Here is a 21894-nt window from a genome sequence, read left to right as displayed (position 1 = left end):
TTAGTTTTTTTATTAGTTTTTAGTTTTTTTTTAGTTTTTGCCTTTTTTTAGTTTTTTCAGTTTTTTTTAGTTTTTAGTTTTTTACCTTTTTTTAGTTTTTTTTATTTTTTTTATTTTTTTACATTTTTTCTTTTTAAGTTTTTTCTTTTTTTATTTTTTTTTTATTTTTTAGTTTTTTTTAGTTTTTTCTTTTTAGTTTTTTTTTAGTTTTTACCATTTTTCTTTTTTCAGTTTTCTTTTTCTTCTTTATTTTTCAGACGTCATATGCAAACCCTCAATACAAAAATACATACAACTTATTTTCATATATAGATAAGATATAATCTGGCGTCACAGACATAGGGTAACAGACATAAAAGACAGACAACTTATTTTATTATTTTTTTTAGTTTCTTCTTTTTATTGATTTGTTTTCTTCAATTTGTCAATGTTCATTCTAACATTGACACTTGGAAAAATCTTTACATGCCAAGCATGCTAAAGCTCCAACAATTTATATTAAACCTCAAAAATTGGGGTATCTGTTTTAAGGTTTTCGAATTACTTTAATCTATTGTCAAAATATATTGAAATATTTGTGCAATTCCCAGTTGTTTTTTTTAGTTTTTTTTTTTAGTTTTTTAGCTTTTTTAGTTTTTTTAAGTTTTTTGCCTTTTTTATTTTTTTACATTTTTTCTTTTTAGGTTTTTTCTTTTTTTAATTTTTTTAATTTTTAATTTTTTTTTTTAGTTTTTTCTTTTTAGTTTTTTTTAGTTTTTTACCATTTTTCTTTTTTAGAATTACTTTAATCTATTGTCAATATTTCGAAATATTTATGCAATTTCCAGTTTTTACATTCTAGTTTGTTTTCTTTTCTATATATAGAAGATATAATCTGGCGTAACGGACAGACAACTTATTTTTATATATATAGATATAGATATATATATATATATATATATATATATATATATATATATATATATATATATATATATATATATATATATATATATATATACTAGCTGTTGGGGTGGCGCTTCGCGCCACCCCAACACCTAGTTGGTGGGGGCGCTTCGCGCCCCCCCCCAAGCCCCCCCGCGCGCGTAAGTCGTTACGCGCCATAATAGTTACGCGCCATTGTAGTTGTGTCCCTATGTCCCACCTGTGAATATAGATAGATATATATATATGGTTTTAACTACGTAAAACTTGCGAATATACAACATTCTTTGCTGTCCCATTGTCTTTGCATATAAATAGATTGTCAGGTTTACCGACTCTTGAACATGCAACATATAATGGTCCATGGGAAAACAATCTGTATTCAGATCTATACCTCATGATTCTAATGATTGCCCTTGAGCTTTGTTGATGGTGATTGCTAATCGACCATTCCCTGTCCCGGTGTCCCGGTCGTCATTTACATCCCCCTGTTTCCCCCGGTGTCCCCGTTGTAGTTGTGTCCCTGTGTCCCGGTCGTCATTTATATTCCCTGTGTCCCGGGTCCCGGTCGTCATTTGTATCCCGGTGTCCCGGTCTGTGTATACATTCGTTTTTTAGTTTTGTTTTTCTCCTTTATTTTTTTCCTTTTTTTTTCTTTTTTAGCTTATTTAGATTTTTAGATTTTTTAGTTTTTTTATTAGTTTTTAGTTTTTTTTTCTTTTTAGTTTTTTTGTCCCGGTCGTCATTTATATCCCCCTGTTTCCCCCGGTGTCCCCGTTGTAGTTGTGTCCCTGTGTCCCGGTCGTCATTTATATTCCCTGTGTCCCGGTCGTCATTTGTATCCCGGTGTACCGGAGTTGTGTCCCTGTGTCCCGGTCGTCATTTATATTCCCTGTGTCCCGGGTCCCGGTCGTCATTTGTATCCCGGTGTCCCGGTCTGTATATACATTCGTTTTTTAGTTTTGTTTTTCTCCTTTATTTTTTTCCTTTTTTTTTCTTTTTTAGCTTATTTAGATTTTTAGATTTTTTAGTTTTTTTATTAGTTTTTAGTTTTTTTTTCTTTTTAGTTTTTTTGTCCCGGTCGTCATTTATATCCCCCTGTTTCCCCCGGGTCGTCATTTATACTCCCTGTGTCCCGGTGCTTTGTTGATTGCTAATCGAACATTCCTTTTGTCCTGGTCGCTTTCTCTTTGAGTGTCGTCATTTATTTTTTTCTTTTTTAGTTCTTTTAGTTTTTACCTTTTTTAGTTTTTTTTAGTTTTTAGTTTTTTTAGTTTTTTACCTTTTTTTAGTTTTTTTAGTTTTTTTTAGTTTTTTAGCTTTTTTATTTTTTTTATTAGTTTTTAGTTTTTTTGTAGTTTTTGCCTTTTTTTTAGTTTTTTTAGTTTTTTAGCTTTTTTATTAGTTTTTAGTTTTTTTTGTAGTTTTTGCCTTTTTTTAGTTTTTTTAGTTTTTTAGCTTTTTTATTTTTTTTATTAGTTTTTAGTTTTTTTTGTAGTTTTTGCCTTTTTTTTCTCTTTGAGTGTCGTCATTTATTAGTTTTTTCCTTTTTTTTTTTAGTTTTTTATTGGTTTTTACCTTTATTTTAGCTTATTTTTCAGTTTTTTCCTTTTTTTTAGTTTTTTTTATTTTTTATTTTTTTTAGTTTTTTACCTTTTTTTAGTTTTTTTAGTTTTTTAGCTTTTTTACTTTTTTTATTAGTTTTTAGTTTTTTTTGTAGTTTTTGCCTTTTTTTAGTTTTTTCAGTTTTTTTTTTAGTTTTTTATTGGTTTTTACCTTTATAGTTTTTTTAGTTTTTTAGCTTTTTTATTTTTTTTATTAGTTTTTAGTTTTTTTTGTAGTTTTTGCCTTTTTTTAGTTTTTTCAGTTTTGACGTCACCTGATCCAGTTTTTTCAGGTGACGTCACCTGACACATCCATCCACACATCCATCCATCCATCCATCCACAGACAACTTATTTTTATATATCTATATATATAAAAATAAGTTGTCTGTGGATGGATGGATGGATGGATGTGTGGATGGATGTGTCAGGTGACGTCACCTGAAAAAACTGGATTAGGTGACGTCAAAACTGAAAAAACTAAAAAAAGGCAAAAAACTACAAAAAAAACTAAAAACTAATAAAAAAAATAAAAAAGCTAAAAAACTAAAAAAACTATAAAGGTAAAAACCAATAAAAAACTAAAAAAAAAACTGAAAAAACTAAAAAAAGGCAAAAACTACAAAAAAAAACTAAAAACTAATAAAAAAAGTAAAAAAGCTAAAAAACTAAAAAAACTAAAAAAACTAAAAAAAGGTAAAAAACTAAAAAAAATAAAAAATAAAAAAAAACTAAAAAAAAGGAAAAAACTGAAAAATAAGCTAAAATAAAGGTAAAAACCAATAAAAAACTAAAAAAAAAAAGGAAAAAACTAATAAATGACGACACTCAAAGAGAAAGCGACCAGGACAAAAAACTAAAAAAAAAGGCAAAAACTACAAAAAAACTAAAAACTAATAAAAAAAATAAAAAAGCTAAAAAACTAAAAAAACTAAAAAAAGGTAAAAAACTAAAAAAACTAAAAACTAAAAAAAAACTAAAAAAGGTAAAAACTAAAAGAACTAAAAAAGAAAAAAATAAATGACGACACTCAAAGAGAAAGCGACCAGGACAAAAGGAATGTTCGATTAGCAATCAACAAAGCACCGGGACACAGGGAGTATAAATGACGACCAGGACACAAGTAAAAAAAAAAAATTAACAAAACTAAAAAGAAGGTAAAAACTACAAAAAAACTAAAAAGAAAAAAAAACTAAAAACTAATAAAAAAACTAAAAAATCTAAAAATCTAAATAAACTAAAAAAGAAAAAAAAAGGAAAAAAATAAAGGAGAAAAACAAAACTAAAAAACGAATGTATATACAGACCGGTACACCGGGATACAAATGACGACCGGGACACAGGGAATATAAATAACGACCGGGACACAGGGACACAACTACAACGGGGACACCGGGGGAAACAGGGGGATATAAATGACGACCGGGACAAAAAAACTAAAAAGAAATAAAAACTAAAAACTAATAAAAAAAACTAAAAAATCTAAAAATCTAAATAAGCTAAAAAAGAAAAAAAAAGGAAAAAAATAAAGGAGAAAAACAAAACTAAAAAACGAATGTATATACAGACCGGGACACCGGGATACAAATGATGACCGGGACCCGGGACACAGGGAATATAAATGACGACCGGGACACAGGGACACAACTACAACGGGGACACCGGGGGAAACAGGGGGATAACCTGACAATCTATTTATATGCAAAGACAATGGGACAGCAAAGAATGTTGTATATTCGCAAGTTTTACGTAGTTAAAACCATATATATATATATATATCTATATTCACAGGTGGGACATAGGGACACAACTACAATGGCGCGTAACTATTATGGCGCGTAACGACTTACGCGCGCGGGGGGGCTTGGGGGGGGCGCGAAGCGCCCCCACCAACTAGGTGTTGGGGTGGCGCGAAGCGCCACCCCAACAGCTAGTATAGATATATATATATACCGGGACACAAAGGACGACCGGGACACAGGGAATATAAATGACGACCGGGCGTCATGTTCCAGGTTCTAGGTTCAAGAGGTTCCTGGTTCGAACCATGGCTTAAAAAAAGGATAAACTACAAAAAACTAATAAAAAAAAAACTAATAAAGCTAACGGACAGACGGACGGATGGACACTACATTTATTTGTAATTCCCGGTCTGTAGTTTCTCTTTGAGTGTCCTGGTCGTAATTTATATTCTCTGTGTCCCGGTCTTCATTTGTGTCCCGGTGCTTTGTTGATGGTGATTGCTAATCGAACATCCCTTGTGTCCCGGTCGCTTTCTCTTTGAGTGTCCCGGTCGTCATTTATATTCCCTATGTCCCGGTCGTCATTTTTGTCCCGATGTCCCGGTCTGTAATTTCGTCAGTCGACATCGAAATAAGGAATGTTCGATTAGCAATCACCTTCAACAAAGCACCGGGACACAAATGAAGACCGGGACACAGGAAATATAAATGACGACCAGGACACTCAAAGAGAAATTACAGACCGGGAATTACAGATAAATGTAGTGTCCATCCGTCCGTCTGTCCGCTACACTATCTTTACCGTTACACCGTTTCACGTTATTATCGTTATACGAGCTCAAAAAATTGAGGCTCTTTTTAAATTTTATTAAATTGCTTAAAATGTAACAAACTGGTGATTGCACAAATATTTCAATATATTTTGACAATGGATTAAAGCAATTCGAAAACCTTAAAACAGAAAATCAAAGATTTCAAGTTTAGTAGAAATAGTTGAAGTTTAGAATGCTTGCTGCTCAAAGAAAATTTGTCAAAGTGTCAATTTACGTCAAAAAGAAATTATTATTAAATTGCTTAAAACGTAAAAAACTGGTGATTGTACAAATATTTCTATATATTCTGACAATGGATTAAAGCAATTTGAAAACCTTAAAACAGAAAACTAAACCAATTTACGTCATCAATTCGATCCAAAAATGACATAACGTTGCTGGGACCCAAAACACGAGGTACAATGAGAATCTATATATAGAAGCCTACCGCGTGCCATGCTGGGGCCCGTGGGGACCGGTGGCAAAGCCGCCGGGACCCAGTACTGTTTGTGGTAAGAACACAAGGGACAATGAGAATCCATATATAGAAGCCTGCAGCGTGCCATGAAAGGGCCCGGCGGTGAAGTCACCGGGTCCCCTCGATATCTAATAATGACGCTTAACCACATATCAGCCTGATAATATCAGTTGGCCGATATATCAGTCGGGCCCTAATTATTGTAGGATTATGTTTCTGTTCGCCTTAAGTTGCAATATGGCATCTTAATTTTATTAAATAAAAAAAAAATTCGGAAAAAAAATTCCGAAAAGATTTATTTTCAAATGCTAAATTAAATAAATAAAACTTAAATTAACCTTATTAATTTATTATAATATTGAAAAAATTGAAAATCGATAACTAAAAAAAGAACAAACCTTTAATTAATAGCGGCATGAAAGGAATAATTGGTGACTGTAACTTCGAAACTGCGATCCTGTAGGATCGATGATTTCGTGATGGGTCGCAAAGAGACTCGAATTCTGCCAGCAGCTTACGTAGCTTCGACGGCACTCTTTCCCACGACTGCGTCAGCCTGCTCACAGCGACGTTCGTCAGCCCCATGACAATGGCAAAAAATGCATTTAAGTTCTGATACTCTTTACAACTGAAATGTAAAATGAACGAGGTCTAATCAAATTTTCGTTAACAACAATAGTAACTGAAACAAATATTATAAAAAAACAAATAATTGCCAGAAAATTCAATAAATAGAATTGCAGGTGAAAGCGAATAGAAAACGTTCTGCAAACTATGTCTTCTCAGCAATTGTTTTCCTGCTAAATTATTTAGCTGAATAAGTTTATTAATTAATTAATGATTTATATTTATTCTCAATCTCTTAATTTGATTTAATCAATCAAATCAATTAATATCATATTTACAACGGCACAAGGCATATTATTTACAAGAGCTGAAGATTTGATGTTCTGAATGTAGTATTTTGAACCTGAAAAATGGAAAGTCTTGTATTTACATTTTAATTTATACACCCATTTAGGACCCAGAAAAGGTTTAATGGGTGAAATAAAACAATTTTTTTTATGCGGATTCAACTATCAAGCCTTTCTATCTGCTGAATCAATTCCTGTTCATCTTATCTATATGAAAATGCAGTATCTGTCTGTTACACTATCTTCTAGATGTACCGTCTGTCCGTCTGTTACGCTATCTTCTATGAAAACAAGGAAAAAAATAATAGAAAACTAAAAAAGTGAAAAAACAAAAAAAAATAAAAAAAATAAAAGGAAACTAAAAAAAGGAAAAAAAACTAAAAAACTATCTTCTAAAAAAAATGAAAAAAAAACTGGAAAAAAGAAAAAAACTAAAAAAAAAATTAAAAATTGAAAAATAATAAAAACCAAAAAAGAAAAAAACTAAAAGAAAACTAGAAAAGGAATATAAAATTACTAAAACAAATTTAATATCTTCTAGATATACTGCCTGTTCGTCTGTTACACTATTTTCTATAAAAAAAGGAAAAAACTGAAAAAAGAAAAAACTGAAGAACCTAAAAAAAATAAAAAAGGAAAAAACTAAAAAAACCTAAAAAAAATAAAAAATTTAAAACTAAAAAAAATAAAAGAAAACTAAAAAATAAAGAAAATAAAAAACTATCTTTTCTAAAAAAAAGAAAAAAACTTAAAAAAACTAAAAGAAAACTAAAAACTAAAAAATAAAAAACTATCTTCTTTAAAAAAAGGAAAAAAAAACTGAAAAAACGAAAAAAACTAAAAGAAAATTAAAAAAAGGAAAAAAACTAAAAATTAAGGAAAGAAACTAAAAGAAAACTAAAAAAGGAAAAAATTCTAAAAAAGGAGAAAACTAAAAAAGGATTAAAGCAATTGGGAAACCTTAAAAAAGAAAACCAAAAGTTTGAGGTTTAGTAGAAATTGTTGATGTTTAGAATGGTTTCTACTCAAAGAAAAAGTGTCATTAATGTCAAAGAAAAAATATCCTACAATGCTACCAAAAAGGGAATACCAAGAGAAAACACCAGAGCAACGCAAAACTAGGCTTGCGGCTCAAAGAGAAAGGGTAAGATTGGGAATGTCCAATTTACGTCAACGAAGGAGTGTCCAGGAACCACGAGAGGAAGGCGAAACCAGACTTGCAGTTGACAGAGAAAGTAAAAAAGAAAGAGTGTCGAGGAATCACCAGAGCAACATGAAACTAGAATTGTATCTGAAAAAGAAAGAAAAAAGAAGGCATATTAAGGAACTACCAGAGCAACGCCAAACCTGGCTTGTGGCTGACAGAGATAGTAAAAAAAGAAGGTGTATCGCTGTATTAAGAAAGCAATATGTGTATAATTAACCTAGAATTCACTAAAAAGGGAGCACCAGAGCAACGCAAAACCAGGCTTACGGCTCAAAGAGAAAGGGCTAGATTAGGAAGGTCCAATTTACGTCAACCAAGGCGTATCGAGGAACCACGAGAGCAACGCAAAACCAGACTTGATGCTGAAAGAGAAAGTAAAAAAAGAAGGCGTGTCGAGGCACTACCAGAGCGACGCGAAGCCAGGCTTGCAGCTGACAGAGATAGTAAAAACAGAACGCGTGCCACTGTATTGTAAAAGCAATGCGTGTATAAACGCCAGGCATTTAAGTACTGCCCTTCCGATGATTATAGCTTCAGTTAAGATGTTCTAATCAGGACTATGTCTGAAATTTGTCCCTATTGCAAGGCCTTGAAATTAAATAATGAAACAATGGGAATGTGTTGCACCTCAGGAAAAGTTAAGCTTCCTCAACTGGCTGCACCACCAGAGCCTTTAAAAACTTTGCATACTGGGTATACGTCTAATCGAAGGGCTTTTTTTATCAAACACCAGGAAATATAACTCAGGTTTCCAAATGACGTCGTTTGGGGGCCAAATCGAAGATTGTGGTCATTTTATACCTGCTTCCAAAGTAAAAGGGCAAATTTATCATAGATCAGATTCCCTTCTACCATTTTCAGGTGAGCATCACAAATTTTGCAATTGTACTTCATCAATGATAGCAATGCCGAATTGAATGCACGCTGCGAAATGTCTCCCGACGTTGAAAGGACTATCGTTTCCAGTTGCAACATCTTTTCCAAGAAAATAATAATTTAGTTGGTCTGTTCAAAATATTAACCAATTTGATGCCTACTGATACGCATAAAATTGTTATTTACCCTGACAAAACGCCTACCGATGAACATGTGCGTAGATACAATGCTCCAACTATCAACGAAGTGGCAATCGTTATGTTCGGTGATCAGTTCTTACCTCGAAATATTATTCTTCATTGACGAAACGCTCAGTTGACAAGAATTGCTGAAACTCATCGATGCTCCGATTCCCTACAACATCCCATCTTTTTTGGGATGGACATAATGGCTATCGTTTTAATATTAAATTGATAAATGCGGCCACTAACAAAGAAATGGATAAGAAATGCAGCGCAATGAACTAGTATGCCTATAGAATAATGATTCGTTAGGTTGAAGAGAATTATATTTAGAAATGCCGTCAATTATTTCACCAATACGTCGTTGATATGCATGCAAAGATAGAATCAGAAAGTTTGCTATTCATCCGTCTGAATCAGACCAAGCTCCTCTCTGAACAATACATTCATTTGCGAGATGCAGCTGTAAATGACGGTAATACCACTAACATTGGAAGAGCAATGATTTTACCTTCGTCATAAGCTGGCAGTCCGCGTCATATGCATGAGTATGCTCAAGATGCCATTGCGTATGTTCGTCTTTATGGTCGTCCAGATTTGTTTATTACATTTACTTTTAATCCATCTTGGGACGAGATACAGCAAATTTTACTTCCTGGACAATAGCCGGTTCATAGACATGACATTGCGGCCCATGTCTTCCGGCAAAAGTTGAAATCACTGATAAACTTAATAGTAAAATTTAAAATGTTTGCCCCAGTGCGATGCTGGTTGTACTCAAAGGAATGGCAAAAGCGAGGATTTCCACGCACATATACTAAAATAATTATTTAATAAAATTGCTCCTATAGAAATTGACGATGTGATTTCCACTGAAATACCTGTTGTAGATGTCGATAAGGACTTACATGATATTGGTGTAAAAAATATGATACATGGACCTTGCTGTGAACTGAATGTAAATTCACCATGCATGGACAGAGGAAGGTGCGCAAAGCAATATCCTCGAATCTTAGTACCTAGCACAATTACTGGCAATGATGGATATCCTTTATATAGAAGAAGGTCAACCAAAGATGGCGGAAAATCAGCAATCATAAATTCGCGTAACCGTTACATCAAAGTAGATAGCCAGTGGGTCGTTCCATATCCACCTTTATTATCGAAAGCATACAATGCGCACATAAACGTAGAATATTGTAATTCCATAAAGGCGATCAAGTGCATATATATATACATATAAATAAGTCAACAAAGGTAGCGACATGGCAGTTTTGGCTTGCAGTCCGAAATTAGTGATATCGATGAAGTCGAACAATATCAGGCTGGGAGATACATAAGTAATGAAGCTGTGTGGCGAATTCTTTCATTTCTGATACATCAACAAAGTCCAGCTGTTGTTCACTTAGCGGAGCATTTGCAGAATGGTCAATGTTTTCATTTTTCAGAATCCAGCGTGCAACAAAAAGCCTTGAATCCACCGCCTACAACGTTAACTACTTTCTTCGTGTTATGTCAAAATGATTTTTTTTTTCAAAAAAAAAAAAAAAAAAAACAACTGCTGTATTCTGTACACCATTCACCCCAATCTGAATGAATCTGATGGATGCTTCTTTTGCCGCCTACTTTTGGTTAATATATCGGGTCCGACGTCCTATGAGTATTTGAATAAACGGTACTATACATAAAACTTACCGTGCGAGAAATTTACCGTGCGAGAAATTACCATGCGAGAAATTATCGTGAAATTACCGAGAAATTACCGTGCGAGGGTCACCGTGCGAGAAATTTTAGTATAAGTCCTACAATGGCAGAAGAAGCAGCCAAGGAAGTTGCTCAAAGAGTTAATGCCAAAAGGGTTCGTCCTTTGAGTATTTGAGAACTGTAAACGGTACTATACATGACACTTACCGTAGTGCATACCAAGCTCTGAATTAATTTGAGAATGACCAACACTGGGATAACTGCATTAATGACGCCTGCGAAACGTCAACTCCAAGTCAAATTCGTGCATTATTTAGAATCATATTGACAACTTGCGCTGCTTCATCTCCTACAGAGTTATGGGAGAAATACAAATCACAAATGGCCAAGAATATACTCCACCGAATACAGTTAGAGAGGTCAGATATGACCTTGAATTTTACAACAGAAATTTATATGTTCACTTTAGTTATGATTGAAGATTTGTGCTTATCTATGGCAAATGAACTTCTCAAGCATTTGGGAGTGCCTTCACCTAATCGTACTCCTGCTGTTTCTACATGTGTAGGACTGGATCGTGAACAAAGTTACAACACAATTGATCTATTGTCGTATTTAATAACAAATATTTCTAAGCTAAAGTCTGAACAAAAAGGCATTTATGATCAGATTTGTGTCAATAACCAAGCTGGATAAATCTTCTTCTTGTATGCACCTGGAGGTACTGGCAAAATGTTTCTAATAAGATTGATTCTGACATCAGTTCGATCCAAAAATGACATAGCGTTGGCCCTTGCGTCGTCCGGAATAGCCACAACGTTGCTGCCTGGTAGGAGAACTGCTCATTCCGATTTGAAATTGCCTCTGAATACGCAATCTACAGAAACTCGAACGTGCAACATTTCCAAATCATCTGGGATGGGTAAAGTATTGCAGAGATGCAAACTTATTGTTTGAGACGACTGCACAATAGCACATAAAAATTCGCTCAAGGCTCATGACCGATCATTGCAAGATTTGTGAGGAAATTCCAACCCCTTGCCAGCACATTAATATTACTCGCGGGAGATTTCAGGCAAACATTACCTGTTATTCCTCGATCGACACCTGCGGACGAAATGAGTGCCTGGAAAATTCTAATTTACGGGTACACGTAAAGACATTATAATTAACAATAAATATCCGTGTCCGATTGCAAAACGATCACTCTGCTGAAATATTTTCAGGTCAGGTGATGGAAATGGATAATTATATGTTGTATGCTCAGCAGTCGGTAAACCGGACAATCTATTTATATGCACAGATAATGGAACAGCGAAGATTATTGTATATCCACAAGTTTTACACAGTTAAAAATTAGCACATATCCGTTGTATATACATATGTTGCATATCCATAAATTTTATGCAGTTAAAAATTAGCACCTTGGATACATGTTTCTGGGGCGCGCAGTGCTAAAGCAACGCATTTCAGGGGTGTTACAACCTGTTGCAAACACCCCCAAAAAAGCAAGCGGTGTAGCAAAAATAGCTTTATTGGATTCATTATATCAGCGAGCCCTACCGTAGAAGTTTCTAGATCCAATCTACATTACAATAATTAAATTACAATTAAATAGCAATAAAATAAAATTACGTTAAAATTGTAACAAAATATTTTGCAATATAAGGAAGCTTTCATTTCAGTAATTTGTAAAAGCGAAAATTGAGGCTCTTATTAAATTATATGAATCCATATATAAATTATAATCATAAGTTTTATATATCATATAATTTATAAAATAATATATTATTATAAATTATAAGAATCCTTATGTAGATAAGCCTGCCGCGTGCCGCTAAATGTAATCTAGCGGCATATATAATGCATTAGGCCAATATGTATAGAGGTTTCATCTTGTTTCTCTTAATTTTTTTTTTTTAAACCATATTAATAAAAATGTCCCATTAAAATGTCTGATTTTTCATTTTTCAACAGCATGCTCCTTTAATTGGGTGATTTTTAAATTTAACTGGTTTTTAGCTAGTAATTAGTCTGATAGATAGCAATTATAGCAGCATTTAACTACATTTACCAGAGAATCGGTTCATCTCTTCACTGGTCATATAACCAACCCTAAAACAAAATTTGTCAGCAAAAGCTCACGGTTAGAAATTTTGCGGGAGCCTCTTAGAAGTAATTTTGAGGGCCCGTATTATGAGACATTATGACAAATTAGACTGAAATATACATTGTTCTACCTTTTTTTTATTCAAAGTACGGTCACCTGAGGAAGGTGAGGGCCATGGGCTTTATTTGTAACACAAGCATACTTATTTAAAGTCATTAAGACAACAACAAAAGAGAGAATAACGAGGACTTTTTTTCCCAAGACAGTGAACCAACATAACCTATTTGAATATTTCGGCCCTATATCTAAGGCCCGTCTTCAGCAAAGAAAATAAAAAACAATAAAACACTTACAATAAAAGTTCTCAGTTAAAAATCCTTTTTTTTTAATAGCCTTGGCATCATTACTTCTTAACGAAAAGTTCAGCCAAGACTGTGTGATAAAAGCTAACATTTTTCAGGGTTACACCTCTATCCATATTTGATATGTCTTGGATCGTATAATTAGAACCTTGATCATATTCTCAAAATAATATTTCGGACTGAACCAAAAATTACTTTGGAAATTTTTTGTTGATTTTGTTGAACTTTATATCTGTAAGTTCAACATTTGAGGTTCTTAAGAAATAGAATGCACTTACTATGCTGCTAGTTTAATAAATTTCCTGAGCAATGTGACCCTTCTTCCTAAAGTCCCAGCCAGGCATATTTCAGTGACGATCCAAAACTGAAGCTCGTTGAATCTCCTTAAGAAAATGTCCAAATTTGATTTTATCCTCTTTGGTTTCACATCACGACATACGTGATGCAGCAATTCATACTGAAATTGAAAATCACAAAATTGTGAAAAATGGCAAATCTATTGTAAAATTTGAATTATTATTTTAAAATATATATTTAAAATTCAACTAAATTAAAAATTTGGCTAAAATAAAAATGTATTTGAAAAATAAAAAATATTAAAAATGGATGTATGTGATCTTATATCTTAGAGCCCCTTTATCTTAGAGCCCAAATATTGTCAATAAATTCCTTAGACACTACTTAGTAAAATTATATTATGTTTTGGATTGCATCAGATTTTGCAATAACTGTGTCATATTTTGAATTATACCTTAAGTATTATTAAGCAGTGGAATCATACCGAGGATCCAATATTAAAGTAAGTCACAGTTGGAGAATTAGATCAAGGAGAAAAAAGTGTTTACTTTTCTTATTGGTCTAAATTCTAGTTTGTTAAGTTTTAAACGAATAAAATGGATTAAAAGTTGAATTCTTCTGATTGGTTACCCAGAGACAAATTTTAACCAGTAGGAAGAATGGAAGTTTTTAAGTCGCAAGATTTCTTACTCATAGTCCCTCAGTTTCTCTGTGATTAGACTCCCAAGTGTAGGATCAAAATATTGAAACTGATTTGTTTTCAGTTGATGAATATTTTCTGCAATACAAGTGTAATTTGTGACAACAATATTGCGATGACAAGTAAGAACAAGTTACATTTCTCATAAAAGCTGGAACAACAAACACACCAAAACACATCTGGTTTTATCAGACTTTGGCATTGGTTACTTAGTCATATATAAAAGAACACCCTTCAGGTAAATTGTGACAACAATATTGCGATGACAAGTATGAAAAGGTTACATTTCTCACAAAAGCTAGAACAACAAACACACAAGAACCAACTACTCTAGTGATGACAAGTATGAACAAGGTACGTTTCTCATAAAAGCTGGAATGACAAACACATCAAAACACATCAGGCTTTATAAGACTTTGGCATTGGTTACTTTGGCATATGTAAACGAACAGCCTTCAGGTAAATTGTGACAACAATATTGCGATGACAAGTATGAACAGGTTACATTTCTCACAAAAGCTGGAACAACAAACACATAAGAACCAACTACTCTGGCGATGACAAGCATGAACAAGTTATATTTCTCATAAAAGCTGGAATAACAAACACATCAAAACACGTCATGCTTTATAAGACTTTGGCATTGGTTACTTTGGCATATATAAAAGAACAGCCTTCAGGTAAATTATGACAACAATATTGCGATGACAAGTATGAACAAGTTACATTTCTCACAAAAGCTGGAACAACAAACACATAAGAACCAACTACTCTGGCGATGACAAGTATGAACAAGTTACCTTTCTCATAAAAGCTGGAATAACAAACACATCAAAACACATCAGGCTTTATAAGACTTTGGCATTGGTTACTTTGGCATATGTAAAAGAACAGCCTTCAGGTAAATTGTGACAACAATTTTGCGATGACAAGTATGAACAGGTTACATTTCTCACAAAAGCTGGAACAACAAACACACAAGAACCAACTACTCTGGCCATGACAAGTATGAACAAGTTACGTTTCTCATAAAAGCTGGAATAACAAACACATCAAAACACGTCATGCTTTATAAGACTTTGGCATTGGTTACTTTGGCATATATAAAAGAACATCCTTCAGGTAAGTTCTGACAACAATATTGCGATGACAAGTATGAAAAAGTTACATTTCTCACAAAAGCTGGAACAACAAACACATAAGAACCAACTACTCTGGCGATGACAAGTATGAACAAGTTACGTTTCTCATAAAAGCGGGAATAACAAACACATCAAAACACGTCAGGCTTTATAAGACTTTGGCATTGGTTACTTTGGCATATATAAAAGAACAGCCTTCAGGTAAATTGTGACAACAATATTGCGATGACATGTATGAACAAGTTACATTTCTCACAAAAGCTGGAACTACAAACACATCAAAACACATCTGGCTTTATCAGACTTCGGCATTGGTTCCTTTTCATATATAAAAGAACATCCTTCAGGTAAATTGTGACAACAATATTGCGATGACAAGTATGAACAAGTTACATTTCTCACAAAAGCTGGAACAACAAACACATAAGAACCAACTACTCTGGCGATGACAAGTATGAACAAGTTATGTTTCTCATAAAAGCTGGAATAACAAACACATCAAAACACGTCAGGCTTTATAAGACTTTGGCATTGGTTACTTTGGCATGTATAAAAGAACACCCTTCAAGATTTCTAGGGGAACATCAGGTTTAGCTGGAAATATCAATATTGAGGTTTCAGTGTATCAGCCCTGGAAATCATCCTTGATGCCAGCACAAGCCTTGGGCATCTTCAGGGTATCTCGGGCAGGGTATCAGTATTGGGATAGGGTATCAGTATTGGGGGTTTCAGTAGTCTAAAGATTGACCGAAAAAGGTCAAAAATGGCAGAAATTGACTAGGTAAAAATATTACCAACAAATTACCGACTACTCAACAAGTTACCAATAAATTAAAAAGGTAATAGCCTTGCCTACACTTGGCTATCGTCCAAAAATGTGAAGTTGGTTTTCCTGCTTACATAATAAATAGAAAACCGAATTAAATAATTAGTAGCTAATTAGCTAGTTTGTTTCAAGCGCAATCTTTATGATTGATCAATGAAAGTGAATAGTTAAAGCTTAATTATTGAATTCAGAAAAATGTAGGATTGGAACTACTGTTTTCCCATCCGTATGATGAGTCTTGGAAAAGGGATAGTATTAAGAGACGCTACTCCTGAATGAATTAATTAGAAGAAAAGGATATTAAAACACAATTCATGCTATTCAAATTTTCTTCGTTTGTAGTACGAGTGCAATGTTAATATCAAGAGGAAATTTGTATCATTCATAACATTTGTTTTATAAATATACAGCATAAATAATTCATATGTATACTATATATACGACAGGGGCATTAACTATACACAATAGTATAGCATATACATAAAATATAAATATAAATAAATTTATGCTTTTTCATGTATATACATGTGTGACTATGGGGAGTACTGAATATTAAGCATAGGTATCTCACAATATTATACAAGATATTCAAGATTATTATGCTATTATACAAGATTATTGGAGCAGAAAAATATATAGTTGTGCTTTTCTCATCAAGTTTCATTATATTGGTTAGCAACAGGTAGGTGTACACTTTTAAATAAGTACATTATAGCACAGTCAAGGTGACTTTTGCAGACTGAAGACCAAAGAATCACCCAAGCGAAAGAAATCATGATAACATATGTTCCAGGGTCGGAAGCCAAGGCTGCCAACAGTCACGCGCAAAGTAAGTGGAGGAGGGCCGTGTTAAGCTGTATTTGTGAGAGCCGAAAGCCCAAGGCATTTATCGGTGTGGGTCGAAGGCCAGGTGGAGGTGAGAAAATCAGCAAAGGTACTAGTGAAATTAAAATAGCAATTATTATTCAATGTTAAACTTGTGATCAGTGCTCATATCATTTCGATCAAATAAGCCTTCATTAATAGTCTTGGCCTTTGTTGGTAAGGACTTACCTCATGAACTGCATTAAAGTGTTCCCAGTCGGCGAGAGTGATAAAATAAGCAAGTTCCCTAGTACTGAACATCTCCAACTCCGACCCAGTGCCATCTGACGGACCTTCTTGATCAGGTAACGGAGTCTGCATAGAAAAAAGAGCAAATTTATAAGGATTCTTTATAATGGATATTAGTTTTATTTTTATTTATTGGTTTCGTTTACCTTTATTTTGTATAAGTTCGGATAATTTCATAAGTATGGAAGTGCTAAGACAATTTTATCAGGTAAAAATTTGAAAAAAAAATGGAAAGCTATCAACTTTATGAAAACTATCTATTCTTTTTTAACGATTTATTTTTATTCTTTATTTTCTTTAAATATATATTTTATGAATACCTGTTATTCCAGTTTTATTCTTGTTTATTTATTTTACCGACTTTTTTTTTAAATTCAGAGAATTGAAGAATCACAAATTTATAAAATGCTGACATGTTTGAATAGTCGGACAAAAAAAAAGAAGGAAAAAAGAGCCGACGATTTTAAAAGAGCTTGTTATCCTCTCTCAGAGGAATAAGATACAGGAAAAACAGGAATAACAGAGGAATCAGATGCAGGAATAACAGAGGAATCACATACAGGAATAAGAAGAATAGCAGAGGAATCAGATGCAGGAATAACAGAGGAATCAGATAAAGGAATTAGATACAGGAATAACAGAGGAATCAAACAGTTCGTGATAACGAACTGTAGTAAGGAGCGACCCGGCGCAATAGTAACCAAAACTCTAAAAAACGGACAATTTTTTAGTGTTTTAAAAAGGAGAGTTAAGAAAAAGAGTCAAACTTCAGCGTAAAGAGCGGGGCGTTGATGAGGAAGCATCTCCTTTCATATACGAAGTAATTTCTGTTCGTTTTAAGTTTTAATGTTGCTCCTTACTTTCCGTTAAACAAAACTTGTTTTTTTTTTATTTAATCAGATAAAACAATTACAAGAAGACTAGAGGTTTCAGATACAGGAATCACAGGAATAACAGAGGATTCAGAGGAATTTCTCCATAATAATGTTCCCTCTTTAAAATTCATTGTAATAAATCTAGAATTAATAAATAAAATTAATGTAATTAATAAAATCTAGAAAATTTTAGAAGCATAGAATAATAAAAAATAACAAGTTTGATGAGAAAAAAGAGCTTGAAAAAAAAATAGAAGAGTGATATATTTTAAACAAAATTTTTAATGCATTGGAAGGAGGATTTATGATGTTGTTTTTAATATATTTTTTTTTTTTAATACAGAAGAAACAGAAAATGAAGTGAACTGTCATATTAAAAAGTAGTAATTTCGTGAAAAATTGGTAATCATTATAATGTCTTAGCTACATTTAAGGTTGAAATTCAGTCAATTTCTGGAATCAGGACACAAAAAAAACCTATAGCAATATCCAGCAGATTAAATTCACAAAAATTAGAAGGGGGAGGGGCAAAACATACTTTTCAACATCTCTTGGAGGAAAAAATGTGCCTTTTTTTCATTTTTTTCAATAAAAATACCAAAAAGGTTTTTTTCAATGAAAATGTGCCTCAAAATGAATTTTTAAAAGGGAGGAAGCAATCTAGGGGGCATAGTCTCCGAAGTATACCACTGGTTATATCTCACATTGCGCAAAAGGAATTCAGATTTTTACAGTAGGTATTACATAAAGATTAAAACACTAAAAAGTCATATTTCACTCTCAGCTAGACTCTTTGACTTTTGATACGTAATTAATGATTTTCTCATTATAAAACCTACTGAAATTCCTCTTTTTTGTTATTTGTTAGATTTTTTAGATCAATTTCGATTCAAGATCTGTTCCTCGAATTTTCACCATCTACAAAGTCACTACTACGTTGGCTGTGATTTGCGTTGCCCAACAAATTTAACATGACATCAAAGAATCGCTCGGTAAAACAAGCGCTCCCTGTGATTTGTGTAGCCCATAACAACAAAAGCGAGAATAATGAGGACTTTTTTCCCAAGACAGTGAATCAACAAAACCTATTTGAATATTTCGGCCCTATATCTAAGGGCCGTCTTCAGCAAAGAAAAAATAAAAAACAATAAAACACTTACAATAAAAATTCTCCGTTAAAAATCCATCTTTTTTTTAAAAATAGCCTTGGCATCATTACTTCTTAACGAAAAGTTCAGCCAAGACTGTCTGATAAAAGCTAACATTTTGCAAGATAAAAAGGTTCATTCATTTCACTAACTGTATTTATTAAAAATTGGAATGATTTCTTATTGCGATATTTGCCTTCTCTGCAGCTAATCTCATAGTTCTTTTGATATTGGGCTTGTTTTTGTTCGTTCCTATTTTTGTTTTATTTTGAATTAGATTATTTTCTATAATTAATTTTGTGTACATAGGGTTGATTGTGTATTCACCCAAGTCTCTATTTAGGGATGTGTTATTATTTAAGTTTCGTTTGATTTCGATTGCCTCACGGACAGTTTGTTTGATCCCTAGGTCATTGCTAATTAGAATTGTTTCGTCAAATAGAACATAATGGTCTGGATTTTCAAAAATATGATTACTTAGAGCTGAATCGAAAGATATGGAGTTATTTTTATATTTTAATGCTTTTTCAATACTTTCTTTGTGTTGCTGCAATCTTGTTCCTAAATTTTGGTGGGTTCGACCAATGTAACAATTTCCACAACTACATGGTATTTGATACACCCCTCGTAGACGAGTAATTGGGGTTTCATCCTTACCAGAATTGACAAGATTCATTATACTTAAATTGCTTGTGAATACAACACGTAAATTGTTCTTTAAACAAACTTTTTTCAGTTTTGAAGTAATTTTCGGAATATAAGGTAGGTAAATCGTGCTTGTGGGTTTATTTGAATCATTTACTGGTGTGGGATTTAAGGTTTCAGAAGAATGTATCTTTAATCTTTGAGCAATAACAGTATTTATGAGAGAAATTGGGTACCCGTTGCCAAAAAGTATGTCTGTAATAAAATTTAATTCTTTTTTTAACATACGGCTCTGAACAGATATTAAGTACTCTATCCACAATAGATATTACCACACCTCTTTTAACCTGTGGAGGATGGTTAGATTTGAAGTGAAGGTATCTATTATTATGCGTAGGTTTACTTTATTTACGTCATTATTTGTGTAGCCCAACAAATTTAACATGACTTCAAAAAATCGCTCGGTAAAACAAGTGCTCTCTGTGATTTGTGTAGCCCAACAAATTTAACATGACGTCAAAAAATCGCTCGGTAAAACAAGCGCTCTCTGTGATTTGTGTAGCCCAACAAATTTAACATAGAGTCAAAAAATCGCTCGGTAAAACAAGCGCTCTCTGTGATACGTGTAGCCCAAAAAATTTAACATAGCGTCAAAAAATCGCTCGGTAAAACAAGCGCTCTCTGTGATTTGTGTAGCCCAACAAATTTAACATGACGTCAAAAAATTGCTCGGTAAAACAAGCGCTCTCTGTGATACGTGTAGCCCAACAAATTTAACATAGCGTCAAAAAATCACTCGGTAAAACAAGCGCTCTCTGTGATTTGTGTAGCCCAACAAATTTAACATAGTGTCAAAAAATCGATCGGTAAAGCAAGTGCTTTTTAAAAAATGCCAATTTTGTCTTTGGTCCAAGAAGTGGGAAAATTACAGATGTGACCTTAAGTCGGACAAAAGCGTAGCCTTTGGCTACGGGACTGTTCTTAATGAAAAGGTGTAATTTTAGTCTTTTCTGTAACTGCAGTATGAGCTGAGTAGGCTATAATTGGACGATGAAAAGCAAATATCACCTGGTCACGTTGGCTGGGATTTGTGTAGCTCAGCAAATCTCTGAGTTATCAAAAAGCGGCTATTGGTTATTTTTTTCTTTCGGGTGGTAAGCCCCTAGACAGATTTTTTTTTTCTATTTATTTACTCCTTAAATCTTCATTCAAGGCAAGAAAGCGCAAGGACGGGAGTCTCCCTTGAAGCCCTAAATTTTTTTTGAATTTCTGTTTTTCTTCAAATATCAAATTAAATATCTTTTTTTTTATTATTTGGTCCACAAATGTTTTTCACGACTATCAAAAAAGTGCTTATCGTATTTTTGCTTATCGTATAATAATAGTTTTCAAACCAATCGCTGGGTGGTTGTCAAACCACCAAGTATATTCCTACTGTTGCTCAATTGCATTGTAACAGACAAGAGAAACAACCTAATTTGTCCTGTTTTCGTTTGATTTGTTGCTATTCTAGGGTCAACATTATCATATTGAACATTATTGAGATGTTAGCTTTTTTATCATTTGTGTCTTGCTTTGCTTTTTTACTGTTTTTTACGTTTTCTTAGTCTGTTTGCTTTATTTTCGTTGATAAAGGCTTTTGGATGTTATGCCAATATATTCGAACTTATATTATTATTAAATTAAAAAACGAGTTTTTTCAACTAAAAGTAAGGAGCAGCATTAAAACTTAAAATGAACAGAAATTATTCCGTATATGAGGTGACTGCCTCCTCCTTAATAACCTTCTTTTCATGCTAAAGTTATTAAGCATTTTTAAAAACATTAGTTATTCTATTTAAACGGTCCTTGTGTCTCAAGAGTCGTTCTTTAGGAGTTGGATCTAAGCTCCTCATGTTTTGGGAGCGTTTCCTTCTTGTTCAAAAATTGGGTAAATTTTCTCAGGCTTGTAAATTTGACGGGTAAGATTAAACTTGATGAATTTAATATTTTTTGAATAAGAATCAAACTTAAATTCTTTTTATATATCTATTGTTATCAAGACTCTGTTACTTAAAGTTTCGGTTACTATTGAGCCAAATCGATCCTTTCTTACAGTTTTAAGTTAGTGAAAAAGTGAAAAAAGTTTTTGATTCGTGTTTTTCCGATCAGTGAAAGCCTACACTAGGGTCTGTGCAAAACAAGATTCCACAGATGGCCCACACAATTTAGTCACATACATTATTAATTATCC

General features: G+C 33.0%; 1 protein-coding gene across 7 annotated transcripts in view; it reads right to left on the bottom strand.

The window, feature by feature from the left end:
- Positions 1-21894, bottom strand: part of LOC136026532 (rap guanine nucleotide exchange factor 4-like) — a 788659-nt gene that overhangs the window by 24629 nt on the left and 742136 nt on the right. For all 7 annotated transcript variants that reach the window (XM_065703199.1, XM_065703201.1, XM_065703204.1 and 4 more), the window contains 3 exons: positions 16934-17059; positions 13194-13372; positions 5959-6188 (listed from right to left, as the gene is read on the bottom strand). In XM_065703199.1, the coding sequence (XP_065559271.1) occupies positions 5959-6188; positions 13194-13372; positions 16934-17059 (535 nt within the window). The remainder of the gene's footprint in view (positions 1-5958; positions 6189-13193; positions 13373-16933; positions 17060-21894) is intronic.

The sequence above is a fragment of the Artemia franciscana genome, chromosome 4 (assembly GCF_032884065.1).
Source record: "Artemia franciscana chromosome 4, ASM3288406v1, whole genome shotgun sequence".
NCBI lineage: Eukaryota > Metazoa > Arthropoda > Branchiopoda > Anostraca > Artemiidae > Artemia > Artemia franciscana.
Note: the sequence above shows the minus strand (reverse complement) of the source record. Positions and strands in the feature narration are given on the sequence as shown.